The 19,166-nt window shown below is 35.6% G+C and overlaps 3 protein-coding genes across 9 annotated transcripts; all 3 read right to left on the bottom strand.

Moving 5' to 3' along the window:
- Positions 1–1,814: 1,814 nt before the first annotated feature.
- LOC140796072 (uncharacterized) lies at positions 1,815–5,862 on the bottom strand. 4 transcript variants are annotated; one of them, XR_012110401.1, is made up of 9 exons: positions 5,519–5,862; positions 5,337–5,440; positions 4,935–5,000; positions 4,319–4,401; positions 3,669–3,715; positions 3,397–3,475; positions 3,197–3,304; positions 2,598–2,629; positions 1,815–2,521 (listed from the first exon to the last, which is right to left on the bottom strand). XR_012110401.1 is itself a non-coding variant. In XM_073148931.1 (8 exons), the coding sequence occupies exons 1-7, from the start codon at positions 5,734–5,736 to the stop codon at positions 3,215–3,217; spliced, it is 687 nt and encodes a 228-aa protein (XP_073005032.1). In that variant the 5' UTR covers positions 5,737–5,862; the 3' UTR covers positions 1,901–2,629; positions 3,197–3,214. The 4 variants fall into 4 exon arrangements, 3 of the variants coding, with proteins under 3 accessions (XP_073005032.1, XP_073005031.1, XP_073005033.1); XM_073148931.1 differs by having other exon boundaries at positions 1,901–2,629; XM_073148930.1 differs by lacking the exons at positions 1,815–2,521; positions 2,598–2,629 and having other exon boundaries at positions 2,853–3,304; positions 5,519–5,857.
- Positions 5,863–6,557: 695 nt separating this feature from the next.
- Positions 6,558–12,613, bottom strand: LOC140795987 (zeta-carotene desaturase, chloroplastic/chromoplastic). Its single transcript, XM_073148822.1, has 14 exons — positions 12,250–12,613; positions 11,986–12,110; positions 11,660–11,794; positions 10,927–10,999; positions 10,704–10,777; positions 10,168–10,272; positions 9,629–9,873; positions 9,464–9,551; positions 9,227–9,269; positions 8,982–9,138; positions 8,637–8,765; positions 7,941–8,013; positions 7,313–7,477; positions 6,558–6,984 (listed from the first exon to the last, which is right to left on the bottom strand). Exons 1-14 carry the CDS (start codon positions 12,398–12,400, stop codon positions 6,817–6,819), a joined length of 1,731 nt encoding a protein of 576 aa, XP_073004923.1. The 5' UTR covers positions 12,401–12,613; the 3' UTR covers positions 6,558–6,816.
- Positions 12,614–12,753: 140 nt separating this feature from the next.
- On the bottom strand, positions 12,754–17,415 carry LOC140795986 (uncharacterized). 4 transcript variants are annotated; one of them, XM_073148818.1, is made up of 9 exons: positions 17,204–17,415; positions 17,062–17,130; positions 16,205–16,549; positions 16,043–16,095; positions 15,385–15,422; positions 14,580–14,898; positions 14,134–14,432; positions 13,590–14,060; positions 12,754–13,025 (listed from the first exon to the last, which is right to left on the bottom strand). In XM_073148818.1, the coding sequence occupies exons 1-8, from the start codon at positions 17,403–17,405 to the stop codon at positions 13,604–13,606; spliced, it is 1,782 nt and encodes a 593-aa protein (XP_073004919.1). In that variant the 5' UTR covers positions 17,406–17,415; the 3' UTR covers positions 12,754–13,025; positions 13,590–13,603. The 4 variants fall into 4 exon arrangements, with proteins under 4 accessions (XP_073004919.1, XP_073004921.1, XP_073004918.1 ...); XM_073148820.1 differs by having other exon boundaries at positions 12,769–12,908; XM_073148817.1 differs by lacking the exon at positions 12,754–13,025 and having other exon boundaries at positions 13,517–14,060.
- Between the last annotated feature and the right edge of the window lie 1,751 nt (positions 17,416–19,166).

Raw genomic sequence — 19,166 nt, 5'->3', positions numbered from 1 at the left:
TATTTTATCTCTTATATTTATACCTAAAATTATTTTACCAATGTACTAAATAAATAAATAAATCAAACCAGTCAATATATTTTGACTAAAGTTTGAATGTTAAAATTTTCATCCAACTTAACTGAAACTGTGCAAATAATTTTCGGAATTAGTTTTTTTTTTCTTCTCAAAATCTTATATTTTATAGACCAAACTACCACTGTATTCTTCCTCACCTTTAATAATAATAATAATAATAATAATAATAATAATAACTTATTTTTTTTCTCATCTCTCATCGCATTCCTTCTCTTTTTCGGTTGCGTCCAATTAAGTTAGATAAAAAATTTAACAGTCTCACATTAGTTATAAGTATATGAGCTGATTTAAATTTATTATTTTTAAATACAAAGAGGTAAAGTGATTTTTAATATAACTACATAAAGATATATATTTTTTAACCTTAACGAAAAACATCAAATGACTATCCTATCCATTACTTTTCTATCTTTTCTTGCTCTAAAATAATAGTAAAATGGCTTTTAAAAAATCTAAAATTAATCACATAATTTTTTTAACAAAAAATATTATCAATAACTAATGAATAGATATTTCTAAGGTTTTATAATGTATCAATTGAAAAATAGATATGAGGTCTATGTAAAAATATAATTATTCCTATAATATGCACACAAATATTACAAACGTAAAATGCTTAACAAAGCAGGAAGGGAGGAAAGAAGAAGAAAATAAAAAATAAAAAAATCAAACCTATTCCAAAGCTTTGTGACCCATATACGTGTCAAGAAAACAAAGCAGGAAGGGAGGCTGTTTGCTGTTACAGCAAACGTAGCTGCCTATGTAGTGGAGTTGTGCGGTCGTCGGAGACTCTTCTAAATATTTTATTTATTTATTTATTTATCTGTGTTTTGATTGGAAGCTGAATCGACCAATGAGAGGACGAGCGAGCGACAGCGCACGTGGGTGTGCATGAAAAGTAAATAAAATTAAGTTGTCGTGAACGTACCATCCAAAGACTGCACGATACATGAGTTTTTTTTTCTGACCAAAATAGCCCTCTCTCAAGACCTTTTTTACCTAAAAAGGACAACCTCAAATTTAAAATACTTATTAAGAAATATAACAATAAGTTCAGGGGTTAGTATCTGTAAATTAATAAAATAAAATATAAATTTTATCAGCAAGCACTTTAACGTAAGTTTAGATAAAATTATTGATAAATTTAATATTTTACTCACAACTACGTTGAAGATCTAGTAGTTTGGTCTACAATTGCAGTATTCATGGAGCCTTCCTCTCCAATTCTTTTTATTTATTTTTAATATTTATTGTGGCCGCATATTATAATATTTTTATTTTTTTTATATTTGATGTGGTCAATAACTCTACCAAACATTAATGTCCGATTTATAAATATTAGAATAAATAGATGAAAAGACAGGATATTAAGATCAATTCTAAAATAAAAATAAAGTTAATTCTAGAATAAATATTTTATCAATTTTAAAATAAGATTATTTTTTTAGGAATAACTATTTTTATGTTCACTTATATTTTAAAATAAGAGTACAATAATTAAAGAAAAAGATAAAAAAAAATATTTTAATGAAATTACTATGAATACTATTTGATTTGATATAAAGTATAATTAATAATTGCGTTTACGTATAGTATAAGATACAGTTTTAATGAATAAAATTTATATTATAAGAAATTATAATATTTAACTGTTATTTTAAAATAATAAATTATATTATAAAATAAAATACAAAAGTATTCACGGAGGAACCGCAGCATCACTGGTTTGATACGGTGGGGTACTTGTTCTGAGTACTAGTTAAACACAGGAAGACAAACTAAAACCTAGCTGTTTGTTTGTTTGTTTGTTTGTTTGTGACGTTTAGTGGTAGGGAGGAGACGAGACGATCCACCTCATAAAAGTTTACGTTACAAAGTCGAGCTCTGATAACTGCCAATTGGGTACGGATTACGGAATCTCATCACATGTGATGTGGTTCACAGGAGACCGTGGAAAAAAGGGACCAGTTTGGTACGGCTAAACCTAAACTTCATTCATTCTCCTTTAGATTTTTATATTATTTTAATAAGTTACACTAATTTCGGATCACAATAAATCTAAACCTTGCACTTAGCACTCAACGTTAAACTTACACAGGGTAACCAATCTAGAGGTGATCAATTGGTCCAACTCACCCGAGCCCAAGTTAGTAATGAACTCTGCGAGTTAGGTGACCGATTCCTACCTAACACCGTAATATCTACCATCCAATGGAATGGTGGATAAGTTCTGGAATAATTATGCCTAGAGGACTCACCTACTTTCCATTTATTACCTTCCATCCAGAGACACCTCAGCTCAAAAACTAGCTCGCGTCATAGGTGAAGCTTTTGCCGCCGCCGGCGGCGGCAGCGGGAGGTAAGAGAAATGGTCTGGCCGACCGGTGGAGGTCTCGTCAAAGAACACTATTGAGTCTGAACGGAGGTCCAGCCACAGATTATTCTGCAATAAAACTTAAGCTTTTTAAAATCACTATTTTTCCACTGGCGACCATTGAAGAGGAAGAGCATATACGTACATTAGAAGATCGTAAGGAAGAAATTTATGTACCTGAGACGATTACAAATAAAAAGGAATCAACATCATGGCTGCACACAGCTACATTTGTTGGTAGCAAAATGCAGAGCAGTAGAGATTATTATATCTGATAGACTAGCCATATATTCATAGCGTGTTGGGAGAAGTGCATCTGCTAAAAGATCTTGACGATTCCACTCTTGAGAAGATTCAAAGCATTACTTACAGGTGCCATTAAATTCAAAGAACTCGTATATTAGTAGTTATACCTTCCCTATAAAAGGGAAAAAGATATGCTATAATACAATACAGAAAGCAGATGGAATCTAAGCAGGCCATCAAGTCTTAGAAAGAAGCACCAGAAATATCATGTAAAACATGACAGAAACTGAATTATGGTACTACATATAATGGTGAATAAAGGAAATCTAAGGCGCAACAATACTTGTCTATATGAGTATCATCAGAGCATTAGAACGGGCTTACCCATCAAAACAAAATGAAAAAAAAATATATTAAATGCAACACTCCTATCTATAAGATGGCATAAAATGAGATGATTGACGTGTTTTGCATGAACATCAAGGCACTTCATCAAACCTGACAAACCAAAAATTTTTAGCTATCAATCTCTCTGGAAGCCACCTTAAATATCTGGCTAATCGCTTCAAGTGAAGAAACATTCCAGCTCTCAGCATGCCTAACAATCTGAATTGGGCAAAATTAACTTCATATAGAATTTACACTGCCCTGGTTACTCTTAAAAAAAACCTGTAGAACGAAAAGAAAAGGTTTCTTACTTTGAAATCTTTGTCCAAATCGTACGTGGTTTTTCCACCAATCGCAATGAAGGGCCTCCAAGGAAGCTTCAGATATGTCCTGGAATCATAATGAATATATTAGAACCTTCACATTAGTAGGGCACTGACGTAGATACTTCTAACCAAACGCATTGCATTGAGCTGTCTTGGATAAACCAAGGAAAATTTGTTCCGTGCAAGTATAGTTGTACATAGATAGTAGCTTAAGTTATGTGCAAAAATAGGCAATATAGAATGTGCAGAAAAAGAACCTCAGTTTCCATGTGGCCAATATGAAGTTTAATTCATTGTTGCAACCCTGCATAATTAGTGAAAAGATTAGAAAATTAGTATAAAAAGTACAACATGAAGCTATGTAGCCTTCATTCTAATTAAAATGACTTTGTGAGTCCATGAAAGGGATAATTATGAGAGAGGTGTCAGAGTTTTACCTGGCATGTCATGCAAATAATATTGGCACTTAGATAATGAAAGAGGACTATAAATCTCATCCTCACGATTATATCCCAACTACTCCCCCCACCCCGCCCAAGAAGTGCAAACCACATTTTTCTTGAATCTAAATTCATCTGTAATAGTATCCGTCCATTGTTATGCATCTATAGATTAATCATGTTGTAGATCTTCATTATCTTGCAAAGAATGCTTAGCAACTTGGTTTGGAGAGATAAACTAAGAAGTTTGCCGAGTAAAGTAGAAAAAGCACTAACTCATTCCCATGAAAACATAAAATATTTCAATAGACAAGATTATTTTCTTTTATTAGAAGAAAATACAAAACTAATGGTTATTTAGACAATACTAATTTTCATTATTGACATATTTATGATGAATAATCGCCTAAATGTTACAGGGGCATAGAAAATGACTTAAACATGAACTACTTGGCGGAAATGGCTACCTTCTCAATTTTTTCTAGTTCAAGTGACGGGTCATCGAAGAAAGGTACAAGCAAGTCCAAGTTTTGGGCATAACGAGCTCTTCCTAGGAGAAATAAGGAATTAGAATTAGCTTTTCCATCATATTGTCCTAACTTTGCTGTTATGATTACAACAGCATAATTGATAAGTTGATAATAATCGATCCAACAAAGTCTTCTACTTCCACAATAAGGGTCTGACCTTCTTTTTCTTGAAATCAATAATTAAATCATTTTGATATAAACAATGCAGGCCGTAGGAGTAACTCAATTGTTTTAGTAACAATCAAATTAAAATAATAAATCTACATGTCAAGTAGACCTTCAACAAAGCATACTTAACGACGGACTGTTACACTCAAGTGTAAAAAGAGTCGAAGGGTATACATGCAAAGTCTAATCAAGTTTTATCTATACAATTCCTTTTGTCTGAAGGGTGGATGGAAAGAAAGAAATCTCAAGGGATACATAAGCAAACATCTATGACGGTATTTCTATAATATAAAAGGCAAAGAATTCTAAATTGCTAACGCCAAATAAAGGAAATCTTTAGAAAAGAAAGTGACATAGAAGAAGAAATCACAGGATCACGTCATACCGCGGAACATTATAGTTGGATCCTCAAATAAGCAATCCTCAGCATATATGTCTGGGGTGAAATTTCCTGGTGTTTTGAGATCTCATTAGTCATTTCTTATAAACGTAATAATGGAGTTTTCCAATTCACATCGTTTCTATTCTCAATTTCTTTCCTCCTTATATATTGATATGAGCATATCAGGTATTATAAATTTGAAATATAGAATTGGCAAAAGAATTTCTTGCCAAAATTGGAGTTATCTCTAATTTCTGTGGCAGCTAACAAATTAACGCGACTAGCTTCAAATTTCCCTATTTTCCACGATAACGCAAGTCCCAAATCAAGGAAAAACTTTTTGCATTTCATAGAGATTTTTAGACCTAATTCTAAACTTTCGATGCGAGCAATCAAAAATACTACCTGTGAGGAAATAAGCACGCTCATAGTCAGCCGCAAGAAATCCTAAGACATCATCGACACTTCTAGGAAGAGACACTTCCTCTCGAATCCCCACCGCATCTTCCCTGTAGCACGATTCACTTCACAACCAACTTACGGTACGAATTTGGGATGCATAAAACAAGAAGAGACGGAAACCGAACCTCGAATCCTTGGGAGAGAAAAGCCTGAGGAGCTCCGTGACGCCGCCGACCGCTACTTTTAGCAGCGGCGGAGCACCGCTACCCTCGGGTGAACCGGCGGAGCACCGGAAGCGGCGGGATTGGCGAGGAAACAGAGAAGAAGACCTAATGGTACTGATCGTATTGGGATGGCGAGAGGAAGAAGAGAGAGGTGGTGATGCGGTTAAGATTGCCGCCATTGTCCGCCCACTTTCTATGGTTCTAAATTTCCAGTTAAGTACCCGTCAATACTATATTGAAGGAATAGTTAAACTGGAACTATTTTTTCCTTCTCTCCTTTTCTTCTAAAATTAAAGATAAAATAATCCCTAAAAAGCCATTATATGACACTTAGTACATACCAATTTTCAATGAAAATAATAATAATAATAACGAATAACTTATCTGGAGAGCAGTTTGGAATTTTCGGCAGTTGTTTTATATGGTAATGTGCACCAGTTCAGGAAGTATATAGAATTTGAGAGGCCCTGTTAAAAGTAAGGCCCAGTTGCACTGGCAATTACCAAGGAGATAAGGAGGAATAGGTAAAAGGATAACTATGGATAAAAGATTTATCATTTTTCAAAGTTATCTATTCCCTCCACTATTCTGGTTGTCAACGCTTTTTAACAGTCGGTCTAACTTAGCTTTTACTCCACAGTCTGATAAATAACGGCTATTCTAAGGATCATTTGTCTTCGTGCTAAATTTATACCAATTTCCATAAGCCATACTGTACTTTCCTGTCTTATGTCCTCTACATAAATATGTAAGTTGATATTGTGATTTGTGAGAGCCATACTGAACTACAAACTCATTATTCAAGATTATAGTACATACTAAAATTTGAAGAAATAAAGACATGCTTCAAAACGTTTTTAGTTCTGCAAGTTTAATTGTTTCATATCATTTACTCATCTTCAATTGTCAAACATAGCCCATTACAGTCTCTGAATCTAGCGTTCATAGCTCTCTCTCTCTCTCTCTCTGATAGCAAAGGAACAATTCAGCACCGCAAAAAGATTAAAAGGGTCAATCTTTTATGGTATTAAACCAATATGATGTGATGTAATAATTTTAACTTTGCTCCAGGTGATTAATCATTGCCTGAATTTATCCCGTATGCCATCTGTACTCAGTCGGTAAATTACATACAATAATTGAATGATGAGGGCCAGGTAAAGGGGGCAGCAACAGCAGGACTAAAGGTAAATTTGGAGCTGTGGAATCTCGCCCGCTGCATACTCCCATATCCTACCTAATTAGATCATCAAACAGTCTCAAACAAGACTCAATTCGTCTGCAGTGTTTGAATCTTCCAATATGCTTCCATTTTCGTTGGAAGCAAGCTTCTTCCGCAGTGCTGCTAATTCTTCGCCAGCACCGCAGATATAGGCAGCCGTCTGTCTACCGGAAAGAGTTGCCCCTTCCATGCTGTCAATATAATCCTGCAAAAAAGACCTTCAATGTTAAGTTTCTCTAGATAAATGTCAACCTCTATTGCCCAAGAAAATACAAAAGAGAATCGGGGGATGTTTTTAAGATCTATATGCAGCTATCAGACTAGGAAAGTTGGAGATCTTTTAACAAGCTCAAAAAAATTACATGAATATCTATTGGGAAGTAATTTTCCATATGGATGATGGAAGATAACTGAAGAATATAGAGTACAACAGATAGGTATATTAGATAATTGAAACTGAACTAGAAAACAGAACTAATTTACATTATAGAAATAAAATGTGACCAACATGAAATAGTACATCACCAATTTACCTGTTTTGTGTAGGAACCAGCAAGGAAGAAATTCTTGATGGGTGTCTTTTGATCAGGTCTAAATGGATCACTTCCAGGAGCCTCACGATACAGGGATTGCCCAATTTTGACCACAGAGGACCACAAAACTTCTAGATTCCGAGATGAAGGGAACAAATCTAAGACCTGACAGAAAAAAGTAAATCAACTACATGCCATTATATGTTATGCTGAAATGGCATGATCTCATGTAGTAAGCATAGGTATGCCTCTTCTGCTACGAGAGTGTTGCAATAGCTGTGGCAGATATATAAGTGGCAATTTTCTAATTTAATAAAACATTCAACTTCTAGACTACTTTAGATAAATATGTTAGCCCTTATGGTATAAACTGTCTTCATCGTGCAATTTGGCAAGGTCTATATGTATCTGGAAGGGACGCTAAGATCCACAATTCTCCAAGCTTAGTTGTCTAGTGTAATATATAAAAGCAGAAGTGTAGCTTATCTACTGGAAAAGGTGAACTTATATCTCTATTGTAAGATATAAAACCACTAGTTGAGGTCATCTACTGGACAAGTAGGTCAGAACTAGGACAGAAGTGCTGTCGCATGTTTCATTAAGAGAAAGTTACAATCAACATACTAACCTGCTTTTGAACTCTTTTTATGATTTCATCATTAGGCAACGGCATGTAAGGATCTCCTGGTGTCAGCACAGCTCTAGAAGGAAAAGAGACAAATGTTAAAAGATAATAAGACCACTCATATATTACAAGGCGTATTTGCAGCAGATATTAGCGATAGAAAATTATAATATTGGGGAGTTATTGATATATAGTCAAAGTATCCAGAATTTCTAAAATGGTGAAAGAGCAAGGATATACTTACAAACAAGTCCACACATATCAAACAAAAAGAAAGGAGTCAAAGAGGTCTGGGACTCTGTATGCATGTGTTGCGTATGTGTGTTCTCCTACCTTGGCAATTAATAGTGGAATGAAGTAGTTGAAACTTGAAAGGCAGCTGAGAAATTGACTATTCCAGATTTATCAATAAAGAAACCCAGGAAGATGGTAATTCAGACAATGACTAATCAAGATTTATCAATAAAATAACCCAGTAAGATGGTAATTCAGACATTGACTGCTCTTAAACTGGAAAGTTGTTGCATTCATTATCAATACTATTAACATAAGAAATTCTAATAATAAAAGCCAAGGATGATGTTAAGCTCGGAAAGTTGGAAGAAATTATGGACTCACATCAAGATAATGAAAGGGCGACTTTCACAAAGTAGATTTCATTTGTTACATCATAATTGCAAAAGATTAAGCTAGCCTTACTGGATTAGGGATCCTTGTCCTTCAATTCTATAATCTTCTGGTGACGTGAGTGCAAGGTCAGCGAAGCAGGAGAAGTCAGCATCTGGAGTGTAAAGAAGGTTATCCAATCCTACAGCTTGTTTCAGTTGCCTATAGTCCAAGAAGGGAAGACGTCAAATAAAAACTAAAATAAAATGCAAGTTTGTAAAACTTATGAACATTGGAACCGGTAAGCATCAAATGTAACCACCAAGATACCTTCACAAGATAGATACTGTATTTGCCAAATGCCAACATTTAGGTACAACTAATCAAGCTCACTTTCAAATAGCTGCTAGTTTAAAAAAAACTCAACAAGTATGTTACCTTGATTTCTCCAAATCTTGTAGCTCTGTAACCCATCCATTGTAACGAAGCTGAACAGTGACAACAGGGACTCCAACTAATTTATATAGATTGTCAAAGAGATCCCATTCTCTCCACTGAGATGGAATTAGTCTTTTGATTCCAGGGACATCACATGCTGCCATTTTAAGACCATAGTTTATTATGCTTATCAAATTAAATGTATGACACAAAGTGTAAGAAAGGACAAATGGGTGATTACAAACCTGCAACATAGGCATCTGCTTTGATAATTTTCTTACTTGTAGCCTGGCATATTTATGAAGAAGACAGTTAAACATACACAGTGTTAGCAGGACGACAATAATAGCAAAAAATCATTTCAGTATAAGAGGAAGAGACAAGGTTCACAATGTATCAAACAGACTAGAACAAAAGACAGCTCATACTTGTAGGTAAGAAACATTCTCAAGTACTTTGAAAGTATAATTATTGTTACGAACCTTAGATATGACAATGCCTGTAACATGTGTGTCTCTGCCAAGTGACTTCTCGTAAAGTACCTCTCTACATCCCCACCTTAGGTGAAACCTGTAAAAGAAATTAGTCGATTCACAAATGTACTTTTAATGACTCGAGCATATCTGTAGCACATCTGCTCACCATACCTTCCACCTCTATCTGTGATATAATTCCTTATAGGGCCACTTAAGTAAACATCAGGAGAACCCTTCAGCATACGTAATAGAGATGCTTCCGTCTTGGTGGCAAACAGAGAAAAGATAGTAAGCATACAGCGGGCACTAATATTGTCACAGTCAATAAAACCAAGGGCATAAGCAACAGGGTCCCACATTCTTTGGATGCTTGCTCGAGTACCACCTTTGGACAAGAACCAATCTGAGAAACTTATCTGGAAAATCACAACGGAATGACAAATTCCATTAACTTGAAAGACAACAATAGCAAATACGTGAAGTAGAAATAGAAGTGCACATAAAGCTTATACATGAAAACATCTGCTTCAAAGTTCAAACACAGACATGTATATGGAGAAAAGTTGAAGGGAAGGAAGCAATGGAGTAATGTGGATCTCTAGTACATATCATACCATGTGAATCAAATGACAAATACTTGTATGTATAACTACTACAAAAATTTTAAGCACAGATTATCTGACCATTCAATATTAAGAACAATTGCTTACATTGTCTAAGTTCCGTATATCCTGCAATGCTCCATCTGGATCAACTAGAGCCCGAACAACCGGGCTTAGAGCAAGAGCCAAAGCATTCCTTGCTTTATCATAAGGCTGATCAAATGTCAGAAACTATTAGATAAGCAACCATGACTAGGACATCAAGAGAAGCTATAGATAACCGTAGCAGGAATGATTTCATGATTTCATCGAATCTCTCTGACAAAATAGTATCCAGTTCAGACAGCCAAACAGTCAGAAACATTGTTCTATATTTTGAACAATAAGGATAGCAAGGATGATGATAAGATGCAATAACCATGAGCGGTGAGACATAGTACTATGATGGAAATTATGTAGGAAAAGGGATTATGGTGGCGCTCAATCACTTGATTTCAGGTTCACATATATGACACATAAACCTCTTCTTAGATGCTATTATCAGCAAAAGAATTTAGTTAGCCCTTTCCAGCAAGCAATTAAACACATCAATACCCGTTAAATTTTTCTGCATGAGTACAAACTCAAAGGCTAGAAAGAATCACCTTGAGCTGGTTAGTTGCTAGAAATGCACGTATACCATGTATTGGAGCCCCAACTGGAAATCGAAAATCAAGTTCTGCATAGTAATCAAAGTAACATAAGACTAGAAAATGGTGCTGCAAGCTTGTAAATAATCGGATATGCTATGACACCTAGATCATAGCGAATGGTAGTAAGGAATGAAAAGCAACACTTGTAGTTTGAATGCAAAAATATACAACATACCGCCAATTTCACCTCCTTTATTTACAAAAGTGTGAGTGTGATCCTTCACCAGTAAATTGTCATCAGCACCCACCTGAAACATGTAAAGCATTCATAAGTATGGAGATGCCAATGGAAACAGGAAATTGATGTTCACATGATGATAAACCAATAACACCAAGCATTTCAGCAATTTCTTTTAAAGATAGACAAACATTTCGGATGACGATGTTTTAATAAGCACAAAGATTAAATACAATTAATTAACTATCTAGGGAAACAAACAAACCATATAGGATAAATAGTAAACATCAAGAGAGAATGGCTGCAGACGTTAAATGATACCAAGTCCTAGCAAAGAGTGTGACATCACTAGAATCAGATGTCTCCTATTTCTCTCGAGATATATTTACCGGTGCAGCACACTCTTAAATTGCCCAATGACACTTTACCATTTTATCCAAAAGTCGTCAAGTACAGATAAGTACATGGTTTGTATAAAGTCTATTAAGTATATAATGTAGTAAAAGTAACACCATAGTGATCAAGAACTGCAGCACTACTTGAACTCATATAGAAGGTAAAATAGGTTGCTCTGTTTTCCATCTCAGCTCTAGCTGGCTTCCCGGCATAAACAGCCAGAGTGCACACTCAAGTATGAACGTATCAATATTGATATCTAGTGGCAAAGGCCTGCATAAAAGGCATGAACAATTCCCTTTGTCAAACAGTAAAAATGCCGAGATGTACTAACCTTTTTCATAAGACGGAAAAGATTGCTGTAGCAACCAAAGAACACATGTAGTCCCATTTCAATATGGTTTCCACGCTTATCGACGAATGAGCCTACTTTACCACCAATGAAAGGTCGGGATTCATATATATCAACCTGCAGATGCCAATCAACGACTACAGTTAAGTTCATATTTCTAGCGCACAGTAAGGACCATAAGGCTATCTCAAAACATATGGGACGAATATAAGAAATCACAACCAATCTACTGAAACCAACCAAGAAATGGAATGTACAACATGAGAGGTAGCTAATATAGAACATTTCAATGATCAATCGAGCTAAACCTCGTGTCCCTGATCAAGAAGCTCCACTGCAGTTGACATACCAGCAAGCCCAGCTCCAATTATTGCTACTTTAAGCTTCGGCCCTCTATAATGCTCAGGTTCAGGAGGGAACAACCCTTTTGGAGCTGACGACAAGAACAAAAGCCAATCGTAAAGATGAACAATTCACAAACCCTACGATTATCAAACCTTCTATACAACCAGTACATCGGAAACCACAGACGACTGTCGAAGAAGACACTAAAAGTAACTTCCCGAACTCACCATTCACACCCATATCAGAGACCTTCTTGTCCAGAGAACACCGAACCGACATAGCCCGATGCAGATCCTTCGGGCATCCAAGAAGTTCCCTTCTCCCATTGCTCAAGGATGTAGTAGGCCGGAAGGTAGAGGAGCAGCAAGGTGAAGCCATGGCGGGATTCCACCAACAAGAGCGGAAGACAGAAGACGCCCAATTCTCTCGCTTCTCTTAAGAAGAAGAAGAAGAAGAAGACAGAAGAAGCTCAATTCTCTCGCTTCTCTTAAGACGAAGAAGGGGAGGAGGAGGAGGAACTGAGTAGCATCTGAGCCTGGGAGATGCTTATGGTGTGGAGTTTGTCACGGCACCAAGAAGAGGAGGGGCAAACTAGAATTACTCGCTCATTAGTGTGATAATTTAATTCACAGCGTCGATACGAGCAACCAGAACTGCACCCCGAGAAATTACATCGCTGCGTTCCAACGTTTCGCGGGTTATGCAATTACCATTGTACCCTTGATCGTTCTCAGGCTAGGGGGCATTTTGGGTACACTTGTTTGTATGACGAGATGCAAAGTGGTGGTGTCTTATTTTGCGCCCTTGGTGCGCCTTATCTCTTCCGGTTTCCCACTGTCAGGCACTAGTCGGTGCGGATCTCTACAGCCCCGGGCGCATGGATCTCCTGCAGTCAGATAGTTGGCAGCATTTGATAGGCTGCGAGAATAGTTGATTTCTTGACTTTGGCTTTAACTTCCGCAACATTTTATTGACAGCCAGTTCGAAGCTAGTAGTGGATTGTCTTGATTACAAGTGTAGACAAGATTCATAAATTAAAAAGATGAAGTTCGTTAACAAAAATATAAGCCCATTAAGGACAACTTAAATTTAGAGATAATTATACTAAAATTTTATAAATTATTGCTCATTTTCATTTAAACCCTCACTTTTCATTAACAAGGAAGCTCTAAATTATCAAAAACTTCCCCAACTCCGGACGATGTTAACATTTCAAACGGAGCATAATATTAATTATGTGACACTCACATATTAATTTTTAATTAAAAAAATTTAACAGACAATTAATGGAAGAAATTTTTTAGAAATTTTTCATAATTAAGGGAGTCAATATGTAATTAGAAAAAAATGGGAGGATATATATAAAAATAGGCAATAGTGAGGTCTAGGTATAAATATCCTAAAAATTTATACTTCCTTGGATCCATCCAAATTCAGAAACGCATGCTGGTTTTCGACATTACACAAACTTAAAAGGTCGTTAAGCAGTTAATATTTAATACTATTAAGTAGATGACTATTGACTAGTATTGGTTGTTGCTCAATACAAAGTTAGGTGATTGCTTACAGTGGTTTCAGATTTCACTCTTGCACTTCAACAAGCTTCCCATGTACCCACTTTTTCTTGATTCCTTTACCTGCTGATCCATGTTCTTGGCTTACTGTAGTGTTCATTGGAGCTTCAGTTGACAGAGGAGAATTCTTGGTATTGCTTGCATCATGTCGTCCTGTGAAGTTTGCTCGGCTACTTCTGATTGAACTTTGGTAGTGAGAATTTGCTCGTTGCTGATCTGTTACTAGATCTCTTCCTGGAGTTTGTATACTACCCTGTGAATGTTCGACAAACCCACTAATATTTGAGGATGGTCCGTCACTCGTGTCACGATTTGCTAATTGCCTGTCTTCTGCTATTCTGATGTACTGGTTTGCCTCGGCAAGCAGTTTCCTAGTCTCCAGAAGTGAAGCTTGTGCAAGAGGGCTTCTCAGGGCAGCTACCTCTAGAGCTATGGCAGCTCTCTCTGCTTCTGCAACTAATAACCTGATCAACAATAACAAGCATGTTTTACAACTAAGTATACATGTGAACCAACTAAAGAATAAGTTTGACTTACTTGGCCCTCTTGGTGGCTTCTCTCTTTCTGGTTTCTGTTGCTTCCCTTCGTTCTCTTATCTTTTTTATCATGTCAAACTTGGAACTTGCCATTGGATCCCTGAATGATGGATTAGAACAACTTTTACTAGATGTGATAGTGTTGGCTTCACCATTTATGCCTTCAGGTCGCACAACTTTCTTCTTCCCATAAGTCCCGACTAGGGCTTCACCATTTGCTCTTTTCCTTTGTTTTCTTTCGCTTGCAGCATGCATGCTATGATATTTTGCCAGAGCAGTGCAAACTCGTGCACGATAGCCCTGAAAGAAATTATGAAAATGGTCATGGATAACTGAATGGGAATTAGATGACATTGCCATCATCATATAAAGTACAGAAAACAAGCTAGCAGTTGAAAGGGATAAATATGCAATCCAAATATCAACAGTTCAAGAAACTCTCCATACAGGATCTGCCCACTTGGCAGATATAGCCTCAGAAATCTTCCTCCTCTGCTCAGGGGACTTGGGTGCTCTCTTGCTGCCTTTGGGCCTATGTACCATTTTCCGCTTCTCCACACTTTCCAACCACTCCTGCTTCAATTGCTTGTCCAAAATCTCGTATGAATCCCACCGGAGCTCCCTTCCACCAGCATATCCCTTCCTAGATGCTTCAGCAATCATGTTGTGCCATTGAGAGAAGCAACTCTCCTGCACCAACAATTGCACATGACGTCGGCGCCAACCCTCTCGCACTCCTATACCAATTTTTGTCCTCGTCTCCTGACTTGAGATTTGAGAACAAGAGAAGGCAATGACACAGTATGTTATTTGTTTCATGCTAAAATGAAATATCTTATAGTGACCAGAAGGCTGCTGTGGGCAATTATTTGCGGCATTACGGAAAAGTTGAACATAATGCTCACGGGCGTGCTGATTTGCAATACAAATATTCAGATTTTAACTAATCCTTCAAATCCATGATCTATATCTTTTTCTGATCCAAGTTCTTCTGTTGTATAGTTTTTACATTGCAGAATTAATTCTATGAAAACACAGAAGAATATCACAAAGATATCTACCAAACAAACCCCTAGTTGAAACAGAAAAAAGAATATAATAGAAGAAATGCACTGAATACTGCTTATATTTTGTCTACGCCATTGCATTCAGAAAAACAAGAAAAGGAAACATGGGCAGTGGTGACATTAATATGAAGTAGCAAATGATTTCTGTTTAGGTAGATATTAATAAATTTGAAGAATCAACTAACCTCTGAGCATGCCCCAACATTAGCAGCTTCCTTTTCACCTGCAGATTAGATTTAAAAAAAAATCAAATTTGAATTGCTAGTAAGCTGAATATCATCAATAGATCTTCTAGTGCATACAAAGGGAAAACACAGATGCTAGGGTTCCTGATGTGCCATCTTAGAAAACAGAAAACATCTAATTCTGCATTATGCCAAATGAGAAGCTACACAGATGTAAATGTTCTGATTCAACACTCAGGCAAAAGCGAATTTGAATGTTTAATTAATTGATCCAATACTGAGAACCCCTTAAAAGTCAAAGCACAAGTCAATGAAGCAAGTCTAGCATATTAACTATGAACCTTACTTCACTGGCTAAATAAACTAAATATATAATAAAGATTCCTCATATAATTAAGCATGATGATAAAGAAGGAACAAATCATGCACATCAATTGAGAACTAAAAGATCTAAATTTCTTATCATACTACCAGACCACATTTTAAAAGCTAAAACAACTATCTAGCATTAGAAAATTTTCATCCTAATATCAGAACAGTTAAAAAATAGAAAATAATAAGTATCTAACAAAATTGTCTGCCTCCATATTTCTATCACTAATGAAACACGTAAAGTGTAAATTAGTGCCAATATTCCAGTATCCAAATGTAACATTACCTTGGGGTCCTGCATCGCTATTTTAGTTCTTTCTCTGATCCGTTGAATTGTTACTGCATGACAGATCAATGGAGGATGAAGAAATCAATAATGCAGAACATAGCATAATACTGACAGGAGATGAAATAACAGAAAACAAATTGATATGTGCTAATTTGCCACCTGCACTATGTTTCTTTCCCTTGTTCCATGGAACTTTTCCCTTATTTGCTTTTGATATCTTCATTCGTCTCAATTTCTCCCTATCATCAAGTTTAGGAGTGTCATCAGCTGAAGATTGATGGATCTGAAAATTCGAATCAGGACCAGAGAGATGGAAATTTCCAGCTTCCTCACTCAGAAACAACCAGCTTGATGTGGCAGTAGCAGCCATCCTAGAAGGTGTATAATGATCTTCAGAAGCTTCTTTAATGTTCAATCTCCAAGGACAGCAAAAGAATTGCTTCTTTGCACATGAAAACTCATCTAATATATTCCCACGAAATAAGAGCTGAAACCTTGGTAGACCTATGATATGATATGAAAGATTATAAATTAATAGCATCAGCTGACGGCACAATAAGAAAGAAAAAAAATATAAGGCAAATGACTATTAGCCATCAACCCGAGTCAAAGAACACATATTATTTTCATCAATGCTATAAAAGATAAAAATACTACTTTGCTTAATTTTGCAATTACTTACTGGAAGATAATTATATCAAAGTAAAGAAAATATATAGTTCGATGGAATCTTATCAATTGTCTCAATATTTTTCTGAAAGCAAGCTTTTTTTAATTGTATACATGATATAATCGTCTGTTCCTTCGAGAAGAAGCAAAACCATTGACACAAGCTCACATTCCATGATCAAGCATTCCAAGTACTTGGATATAATGGAAATAAGCAAACAAGTAGTACTTGGATCGCATGCACCATTCAGGACCAAAACATCTCAAAGAATCTCAAACCGATCAGTAATCGGTAATAATTAGAAATCACAATCCATAGACAAGTATAATAGTTTTGGAAATCTCACCAGACGCAGGGTTAGCCGAGAGCACCAAGCCCGGCAACCGCCTCGATTGGCGCTGCCCCTTGCGCAACCCTAGCGAGAAAGTGAAGAGATCACTCTCGGAAACGCAAGACGAGGAAGCCATTTCCGGGACTAGAGAAGAAACCTAGCTCGGGGTTAGAGAGGTAGCTGCGTCGAACAAGACGCTCATGGCGGCGACGGTTTTGGGTCGAGCGGAGGCTAAGTACGAATAGGAGGAGACCGACGAAGAAGCACACATGGGAGCTCTGCAACGGAGAATATAACAAGCGAGGAGGGAGCCAGGGAGGAGGGCGTCGACTAAGCTGTGGAGTTTTGGGGGGTGGCATGTAAAATATCTTTTTTGTCCTTTTTTTTTCTTGGGACATTTGCAAACAAGCCCCTATATTATAAATTTTGATGGCTCGAGCCGTCGAGTGACCTTATTATTATTTTTTTTTAGATTTTACAAATCACACCCTATATTTTAACTATTTTATGATTCACACTCCATATTTAAATATTAAAAAATTTGAATATAGCACCCTGACTTTTAATTAAATTTGTATTTATACCCTATATTTTCCCTATTTGTAAATCGACTCCTATATTTTAGGGAATATGTGTAGAAAAATACGCTGTCGTTAAATTTAACTCAATCTCTGAGTTAACTTAACTATACTACGAAAATTATAAAAATATCATCAACTCAAACCAACTAACCAACTAAATCTAATCCAACCCAAACAAACTACCCAATTAAACCCAACCCTCCTTCATCCTCATCATCTCCACCTATCACTCCTCCCTCCTTCTACCCTCTCATTCCTTCCTTCTTCCCCGTCATCTCGAGAATGCTAGTGAGAAGCGAGGATCGATAAGTTGACCTCGAGGTGCAAGTGAGGGTCGTGGATGTACTCCTCCCGTGAGTCAACCTCGGGGTCAACAGTCAACATAAGGGTATTTTATGTTTTTAAGATATTTTAGAAATAAATAATATTTATTAACGAAATATTTTCACGGTGTTAGTTGAAATCTAACTAGGGTGTTTTCTACACATATTTCCTAAATCATAGGACTCGATTTATAAATAGTGAAAATATATGGTGTAAATATAAATTTAGCTAAAAGACCGAGTGTTATATATAAATTTCCCTTAAATATTTTATAACCCGACCCTCATATTTTCCCTAATAATTCTCATTTAACAACTTGAGTTAATTTAGACGAAAAAAAGTATTCTATTATAATATATAAAATGATTTATAAATATCTAAATTATTTTTGTCTTTTTTATCCTTTTTTTTCTTCCAAGAAGAAAAAGATAAAGAAAAAGAATAATAAAGAGGAGGGAAGATAAGGAAAGGTGATGGTAACCGCTATGGTTGAGGAGGTAGGTGGTAAAGATGGTGAAGAATATTAAAAAATAAAAGAGAATAGTAGGAGTATTTTATTAGTTTGGTGGACGTTAGTTAAGTCAAAGATGTTGAATGAGAACTACAGGGGAAAATGAGAAGTTGGCTTATAAAATTTTCAAATACTACGTGTGATTAGAAAATAGGTAAAGTGTAGGATATGATTTGTAAAAATTCTTTTCTTTTCAAAAATATAATTTTCTTTTATAATTTAAAAAAAAAATCTACTGAGTTAATTTAACTTTATATTAGCTTAACAGAACATGAATATTCTGTTTTATTAGATATTAAGTATTGAATTGAAAAATAGATGAAAGAGGCTTATATATCCATAAACTTGTATTAAAATAAATTATATTTAATTACTATACTAATATAAATATATTTATACTGAAATAAGCTTATGCTTATTGTACCAATGGCTTTATTATGTTCATTTTTTCAATTTTAACTTACATAAGAATATAAGATTTGAGAAAACTAACTGTCTAAGTGAATTCTAGTCAAATCCAACCTCAAATATATTTACTGAAATCGACTGAAATTAATTAAAATCTCATCACTTATTTATATTCTAACACATATATTTGGTGAAATTAGAAATTTTCAAAGTATGAATGAAGTTTTTTTTTTTTTCGAATAAGAATAAAGAAGAAAGAAGAAATACTAGGATTCCAGTTCCACGAATGGAAATTT

The sequence above is a fragment of the Typha latifolia genome, chromosome 10 (genome assembly GCF_019914945.1).
Source record: "Typha latifolia isolate L0001 chromosome 10, TyphaL0001v2, whole genome shotgun sequence".
In the NCBI taxonomy this organism is placed as follows: Eukaryota; Viridiplantae; Streptophyta; class Magnoliopsida; order Poales; family Typhaceae; genus Typha; species Typha latifolia.
This window is presented reverse-complemented; position numbering and strand designations above follow the sequence as displayed.

What these genes read in the sequence shown, in the direction of transcription:
- LOC140796072 (XM_073148931.1), bottom strand. Translation starts at nt 5,736, where the DNA reads ATGGCGGCAATCTTAACCGCATCACCACCTCTCTCTTCTTCCTCTCGC. An exon ending in TTCTCTCCCAAGGATTCGAG is followed by an intron (nt 5,441 to 5,518) that starts GTTCGGTTTCCG and finishes ATCGTGCTACAG; the next exon opens with GGAAGATGCGGTGGGGATTC. An exon ending in AACTAGAAAAAATTGAGAAG is followed by an intron (nt 3,716 to 4,318) that starts GTAGCCATTTCC and finishes CTAATTATGCAG; the next exon opens with GGTTGCAACAATGAATTAAA.
- LOC140795987 (XM_073148822.1), bottom strand. Translation starts at nt 12,400, where the DNA reads ATGGCTTCACCTTGCTGCTCCTCTACCTTCCGGCCTACTACATCCTTG. An exon ending in TTTTCCGTCTTATGAAAAAG is followed by an intron (nt 11,000 to 11,659) that starts GTTAGTACATCT and finishes TACATGTTTCAG; the next exon opens with GTGGGTGCTGATGACAATTT. An exon ending in GGACAAGGATCCCTAATCCA is followed by an intron (nt 8,014 to 8,636) that starts GTAAGGCTAGCT and finishes TTTTCCTTCTAG; the next exon opens with AGCTGTGCTGACACCAGGAG.
- LOC140795986 (XM_073148818.1), bottom strand. Translation starts at nt 17,405, where the DNA reads ATGCCACCCCCCAAAACTCCACAGCTTAGTCGACGCCCTCCTCCCTGG. An exon ending in CTCGGCTAACCCTGCGTCTG is followed by an intron (nt 16,550 to 17,061) that starts GTGAGATTTCCA and finishes ATCATATCATAG; the next exon opens with GTCTACCAAGGTTTCAGCTC. An exon ending in TAGCGATGCAGGACCCCAAG is followed by an intron (nt 15,423 to 16,042) that starts GTAATGTTACAT and finishes TCTAATCTGCAG; the next exon opens with GTGAAAAGGAAGCTGCTAAT.